Genomic DNA, 7195 nt, shown 5'->3' on the forward strand with positions numbered 1-7195 from the left:
TTCTTCTCCTTCGCCTTCTTCTTCTTCTGCCGGGGCCATGTTCTAGCTAGCTCGTCCGATTCGGTTCTTTTGCTTTTATGGAGTAAACAAATGGGCATAGACCAGTGAAATTAGATTTCTGATAATGTGCTGGCGTGGGAGAAAGGCGAGATTAGCAGTGATTAATCATTCGGTGCTTCTTGGGTGGTACGGAATATTGAGATTTGCATAGCAAGTTACGATGACGAAGATGGGAATGGGATGGAAATGGCAGGTAAGGTTGCTAAGGTAGATAGCTATATAATGCGTATTTACTACTCGCGGTCTATCGCTCCGTTCTGGTTCGTTGATGCTATTTACTCGGTCTGTATTTGGCTTTGGCTTTGGATTCTGGATTCTGGATTCTGGATTCTCCATTCTCCATTCGCCATTTGCGTTTTGCGTCTTGGACTGGACCTCTTTCCCTCTTTCCCTTCCCGATAATAAATAAGAAATAAATGTTTACACTGCGACGACAACTTTATTCACTGCATCCGCGATACCGAGCAGTTACATAACGCAGCCAACCCACGAAATCAGCGCCATTGCTGCACCTCCCCTTCTCCCCTTCGTCCCTTTTACCCTTCTACCCTTCTACCCTCTACCCTCTACCCTCTACCCTTCAGTCAAAACTTTCCGGGTGCCGCGTGTAATCATTGTACAGCATTATATTTGACCCTTCAACGACCTCACGCGCATCCAATAGCTTTCTCGAACAAGTTTCACTCATCACAAAAGTTCAATATTCCGTTCAATCTCAAAAACCAACGGAAGGATTTGACGGCTTTCCTTTCTCGCAAGGCTTTCAGGCCCGAGAAGAAGAACCATATTCAACGATTCCAGATGACGATAGGGGATTTCAAAACACGATTGAGAGCGAAATTCCATCGTCGGCATTCACATACTTCCTCGGTCGGATCCGCGAATAATGACGAGGAAAGGAATCCTGCTCGAGAGGGAGAGGAAGATAAGAACCATCCATCGATAAGTCGAAGTTTACGAGAAAGGGCGAGTTTCAGATTACATCGAACATCGATATATGGAGGGTCAACAAATGGGTCGTCCAGGAACGGCACGGGTACAGGTTCTGGTAATCGCAATAGCATGGTTGAAAGTCATAATCAAAGTCCAAAGGAAACATCAAGGTTTGAAGACATAATTCAAGTGGAGGCTCTCGATACTGATAATGATATTACTGGTATCGAGGGAGGCGGCGGGGACGGAGGGGGAAGAGGAAGAGAAGGCCGCCAACAGGGAGATGGAATTGGCGCCGAACTAAGGTTAAACTTTCGAAATAGCACGAGTAGCGATCTGCAACAACAACAACTTTATCAACATTCACATTCACATTCACAGACAACTTCGCCATCAACTCCCAATTTCAAACAACAGCCTTTCACCAATTCACAATTAATTATCGAGGAAGAGAACAATAAACACGATAGTTTTTCCACCTCGGCAGATTTTCCTACTCCAAATACAGATATACCGAGGGTTTTGGAAGAAGAAAACGAAGACGAGGAAGTCGAAGCAAAGGATGAAATTCAGGACGAGCCGCATCCAGAACCTAAAGACGTGAAACTTGGTAATTCGATACCACAAAGCCCTATCAGTTCGAACAATACTACTCATCAGCCTACACCCCGAAAACCTGAATTGTCGCGACGACAAAGTTTGCTTCCACATCAACAAACAAAATTAATCAAGACGTTACTAGAAGCAGAATTGCCCGCGCCACCTCAAGTCAACAACATACCCACGGGAGGAATTCTTGGTGCTGATTATTTTTCCAATCACGGAGCGTTAACGATAAGCGCAGCGATGGTTACTCGAAAGATATGGGTTAAAAGGCCTGGCGCCTCTGCGACATTGGTTACAATACATGAGGATGATTTGGTCGATGATGTGCGAGATATGATTTTGAAGAAATATGCCAATTCGCTGGGAAGAAGTTTCGATGCTCCGGATGTTACATTAAGGATTATCCCAAGGGAGCAGCAGAGGCAAGAAAGAATTTTAGGACCAGAAGAGCCGATGAGTCGAACACTCGACGCATATTTTCCGGGTGGTCAAACAGTGGATGAAGCGTTAGTAATTGATGTACCTGTTAGAAGAACGCCAAAACCATCTCCTAGGCCCAATGGACACCCGGTATACTATGAAGAAGGGCGGCCTACTGAAGCTGGATCTGATTACTTCCCACCAATGCCATTACCGGTTCCCTCTCCAGGCTTATCGCACAGTGTCCCAGTCCCTAATGGAAACCAGAATACGGCTCCCTTGATAGCACACGCTATGTCCGTACTCACAACTGGTCATGTACCAGCCTTACCTTCTCCGTCGGCTCAAAGGAGACATCATAGTTCGAGGCCAAGGATAGGACGAACTCATACTTCCTCTCCTACAGTTATCAGTGGACACAGCCAACCCCCTGTTACAAATAATGGTACGCAATTTCAACGTGGCCCAAGATCAAGAACTCACTCAAGTGCCTCAGAAAAATCCTCAATTCCCCCTCCCCCACCACTTCCAACACCACCCGCTCCGAACCAGGAACTTGCGCCACAACGAGTCGCTACACCTCCTCCCAGGGTATCATCTCCGCGACCACAAAAAAGAACTAGGAAGAAAGCTGGTGTCGATCATCCTTCTTTACCAGCAGGTATGCTCAATGGCGCCGTTCCCCCAATCAATGTCCTCATTGTCGAAGATAACATTATCAATTTAAAACTCCTGGAAGCTTTCATGAAACGTCTTAAAGTCCGTTGGCAAACAGCAATGAATGGTCGCGAAGCCGTGAACAAATGGAGAGGCGGTGGTTTCCATTTAGTACTAATGGATATCCAACTTCCCATCATGTCTGGACTGGAAGCCACCAAGGAAATCCGCAGACTGGAAAGACTCAACAGCATTGGAGTTTTCAGCAGTAGTGCAAGTAGTAGTGCACCTAGCGAAAAAATGTTGGCGGAAGAGGAGCCAGAGGAAGATGACAAATTGCCAAGTACGGTACTTTTCAAGAGTCCTGTTATCATTGTGGCTTTGACGGCTAGTTCGTTGCAGAGTGATAGACATGAGGCGTTGGCGGCGGGTTGTAATGATTTCTTGACAAAGGTTTGTTTATTCCATTGCACTTTATTTGCATATGTGATCTATTCAATGATGTACTAACACGCTTTTAAACAGCCTGTTAACTTCGTTTGGCTTGAACGTAAAGTCATGGAATGGGGATGCATGCAAGCATTGATCGATTTTGACGGTTGGCGCAAATGGAAAGATTTCAGTTCACAACAAGCCGCGGAAAAAGAGACCGCTGATTCAAAGAAGAAGGATGCTCAGAGCGTCGTGAAGACGAAGAAGAAGAACAGAAACTCGATGGGTAGTTTGGGGGCATTAGGGGGTCAGGGAGGAAGTAGTTCGAAATTGAGTTTGTTGGGTCAGGGAGGTGGAAGAGTAGAAGGGGAGGCTGTTGGTGGATGAGTCGAGAGGGTTGAAGAGATAATTTATGTATGAGGTTGAGGAACAGGTGGAAAGTTGGTTTTGACACAAACACGACACTAGCAATCTAGCACGGGTAGATTTTCTTTTGTTTCATTTTTCATTTGTAGTAGCATTACTTGGAGGGAGGAAGTTTCACTTTTTGTTTGTCCACTGAATTTTTGGGTTGAGGGTCGTGAATTAAGCGTTTTGGGTTCGGAACATAACGGGGTGGAGCTCAAAATATACATTTGTCGTGAGACAGTAGGACGACTGGCGTTTAAGGCGTGGGTAAAGTGTTGATTGAGCTTTCTCGATTAAATTTCTTGGGGGGTTTCTCCGTATTTTTGAGGGCGAGCTTTAGGTGGAATAGCGGTTGGAGAAAAGTAGCTTGATGGATGTCGAAGCGAGAACAGAAGCGAAAGTGGTTGAGTAAAGTGAAATGAGAAAGAGAAGAGCCGATGTAAATTCAGATGAGGAGATGGGAGGGGAGGTATGAAATAGGGAGAGTCGAAGTAAAGTGAAGTGGAGTACATATCAACTGTACGGATAGAAGAGCGAATTAATCAGCACTTGAATAATTATTGATCTGAAGGGGAAAGAAGGATGAGAAATGGAATAGGACGTGATGGGGTTGTAGATGAATATGAGGTTGAAATTCAGTATTTGATAATTTGTTTGATGATTGTGATGTTGTGATGTTGTGATTTCTCTGTTCTTTGCTCGGGTATTGTATTGATTTGCGAAGATCATGCGTGAATGTGAATGTGAATAGGATTAGATCGTAGGTGGTGCTCAAGCAACGCTTGTCGGATTGTGTATTGAGTGGGATATTATCTATCTACCACCGCATGGATGAATGGATATTAGATGGAGTGTAATTGTGACGAGAGTCTAGAGCTCGATTGGTTGAATAAATGAATGAGATGATGTACTGATGGATTTGGGAATGGGGGGATTACATGTGTTATTAATGAGAACTGGTTGGTTAGTTGACTGACTTCCACTTCAGGGAGTTTGGTTATGTTTTGAATAAGGATGGAAATGGTTTCTGGGGTGGGAAAGGGGGGAGGGGATGGGAAAGGGGAGAGGGGATGGGAAACGGGAGAGGGGATGGGGAGAGTGTGGAATTGGATAGTGATTTTGGAGGAGAATGGGGGGGGGAGAATGCGCGGATTGAGAAGGAGTGGGAAATTATGGAATGTTATGTGATGTGAAGTTATGTAATAATGTTAGTGAGTTGACTTAGGTAGTGGAGTGAGTGTATGTGATGAGATTAATCTTTTTTTTTTATGGGGGGGGGGGGGGGGGGGATTTCAAAGGAGGAGGATTTGGTTATTGAGAAGACTTTGAGTTTGGTAGGGAAGAGATTGCCCAGATGAAGAAGGGGGTGGGGAATCGTGGGAGTTCGAGATGGCTTCTTGACTTAGGAGTTGGACGTTGGAAAGGTGCGTTTGCTGTGGGAAAGGGGGAGGAGATGGGGGGAGAGGGTTGTAGGATATACTGCTGGGTGAAGGTTTGGGATGAGCATTGTAGAGCGATATATATAATAATATATATAATAAGAAAGTTGAATGATTGATAGCAAAATAATAATATTTGTTTAGACTATTTCATTTTATCAATTAATCACTACTTACTCTTTTATTTTCTATTCTATTTTAAAGAATAACTTTGTTTATATAGTTAAAGATAATTAATAAATTATTAGAAAGATGTAACACGTATATCTTGTGTATATATACAATATCTTCCTCTTGAGGATTTAGATTTAGATCACTATAGCAATTCTATATAGTCAATAATATATATATTCCACTAGTCTACTCTCTTAATTGTAAATATAAATTATATATATATATATATTACTCCTCATTAAGCTACTATAAATACTAAAGAAATTTCTATATTAAGATGAAAGCTTTTTAACTATTTAAAAGATCGAGATATGATATTATTATACACTTAATTATATCTAATATATTTGAATACTCTTTCGAGTTATTACTATAAATAATGTCTTATCTCCTCCTCTTTAAAGTATTTCAATTTAAAAAAAAAAAAAATTATTATGTTCTTTATTTATTAATCAATTGCTAACTAAATACTCATCGAATATATAGTTATTATATTTTTAATAATTACTGTTACTTTCTATATCTACTTACTATACTATTAAATATATATAAACAACGAAGACGATCTATTTAAAGATTAGAATTTACTAGAAAATTATTAATAAATATAACAAATATATTTCTGTGTTTTTTTTGTTTTTTTTTTTTTTTTTTTTTTTTTGAAAACATTATTAAATGATTTTAACAAGGTTATTATGTTTTACTTCTAAAATAAGAAATTCTCATATCAGAAATTCTCAGATTCCTGATGTTCTGATTGGTTGTAGATCCCTGTATAAGCGAGGTGTCCTCTGTTGGCAGTCTAGGGGATAATATCACGACTAGCAAACTATCCGCTGAACATGACAAAAATACGAGACCAATCGTGAATCATCGAATTGAATATGGCGATCATCTTTTCTTGCATGCAATACGGTACTATCAAGTAATTAACAATGAGCCAAGTTCCTCGAATATGCCTGGCTTTGCATTCAACAATAAATCTCGGGGAGACAGGGGAAACATGGTTATCAATTGCCACGGATTCTTCCCAGGAAATTGTACTACGAAGACATATAGATAATTCGAATTCTGGTCCTATCAATAACGACTACAAGCGCGAAGCCATCTGAGCTTTTCAACCATCAGACACCTGGACGCGTCGTTGTTTGAAAGAATCTTGAGCGCCCAAGTCAGTAGTACCCTCTCGTCTATTGGCAGGTTTATACATGGATGAAGAGCAGAAATTTGAAGTTGTTGAGGAATTTAGGGCCTTCTACTCGGAGTCAGAAAAGGATAAGAAGTTCCGTGGAAGTATAGGATCCAGGCATAAACGAGTATATCTTTTCCACGGAGTAGGTGGAACGGGAAAGTCAAGCCTTATTGTGGCTCTAGCCAACCATTACAACCTGAATATATGTTACGTCGACCTGAAGATGTCGGATCCGAATAATATGGAAGTGATTTTACTAGATCTTCCTAAGCCTCCGATAGTCGTTCACGAAAACATTAGGGCGAGTATGTTTCAAGGATTTAAATCCGAATCGAAAATAGAAGGATTGCTAATGAACAACCTTTTCAAATTGCTTGATAGTCTTACATCCCGCAGAGGTTTCATTAGTATCATGACAACCAACGATCTTCCAGAACGTCAAGGCTCTTCCTCCAGAGTTGATTTATGAAGGCAGGGTGGATAAGATGATCGAACTCGAATACATTACGGAAGAACAGGTAGCAAAAATGTTCTGTCGCATCACCGGCTCCACCAATCAAAATCTGTCCCCAGAACTTGCAGCCGACTTTGATCAGTTCTTCCACGGAAAAAAGATAATACATTAATATTCTGCAGCAAAGCTGTATCTTCTCGATAGGAAGAATGACTTAACAAGTGTATACGATCACGCTAAAAAAAAAGGATAGAAGATAATTTAGCTAAAGAAGCCAACAGAATCAGTAGTCAAGAAATATAAGAGTAAATGAAGTAGTGACTGAAGTGATGAGTGAGGTAGTAGGCGAGAATAAGTTAGTAAGCGAAAATAAGGTAGTAGGCGAGAGTGAGGTAACAGGCGAGAGTAAGGTGGTATGTG

The 7195-nt window shown here is 41.4% G+C and overlaps 2 protein-coding genes across 3 annotated transcripts; both read left to right on the forward strand.

Moving 5' to 3' along the window:
- Nucleotides 1–248: 248 nt before the first annotated feature.
- Nucleotides 249–4165, forward strand: Brrg1. Of its 2 annotated transcripts, XM_024694425.1 has the most exons (3): nt 249–2464; nt 2516–3129; nt 3202–4165. In XM_024694425.1, the coding sequence occupies exons 1-3, from the start codon at nt 862–864 to the stop codon at nt 3493–3495; spliced, it is 2511 nt and encodes an 836-aa protein (XP_024550214.1). In that variant the 5' UTR covers nt 249–861; the 3' UTR covers nt 3496–4165. The 2 variants fall into 2 exon arrangements, with proteins under 2 accessions (XP_024550214.1, XP_001553463.2); XM_001553413.2 differs by having other exon boundaries at nt 249–3129.
- Nucleotides 4166–6032: 1867 nt separating this feature from the next.
- On the forward strand, nt 6033–6838 carry BCIN_08g01750 (hypothetical protein). The gene has a single exon (XM_001553412.2). The coding sequence runs from the start codon at nt 6338–6340 to the stop codon at nt 6788–6790; it is 453 nt and encodes a 150-aa protein (XP_001553462.1). The 5' UTR covers nt 6033–6337; the 3' UTR covers nt 6791–6838.
- The last annotated feature ends 357 nt before the right edge of the window (nt 6839–7195 follow it).

This window comes from Botrytis cinerea, chromosome 8 (assembly GCF_000143535.2).
Source record: "Botrytis cinerea B05.10 chromosome 8, complete sequence".
NCBI classification, from domain to species: domain Eukaryota; kingdom Fungi; phylum Ascomycota; class Leotiomycetes; order Helotiales; family Sclerotiniaceae; genus Botrytis; species Botrytis cinerea.

Bases quoted from the DNA above. Each gene is read 5' to 3' on its own strand.
- Brrg1 (XM_001553413.2), top strand. From the start codon at position 862: ATGACGATAGGGGATTTCAAAACACGATTGAGAGCGAAATTCCATCGT. The intron at 3,130-3,201 runs GTTTGTTTATTC...GCTTTTAAACAG, and splicing joins GTAATGATTTCTTGACAAAG to CCTGTTAACTTCGTTTGGCT.
- BCIN_08g01750 (XM_001553412.2), top strand. From the start codon at position 6,338: ATGGATGAAGAGCAGAAATTTGAAGTTGTTGAGGAATTTAGGGCCTTC.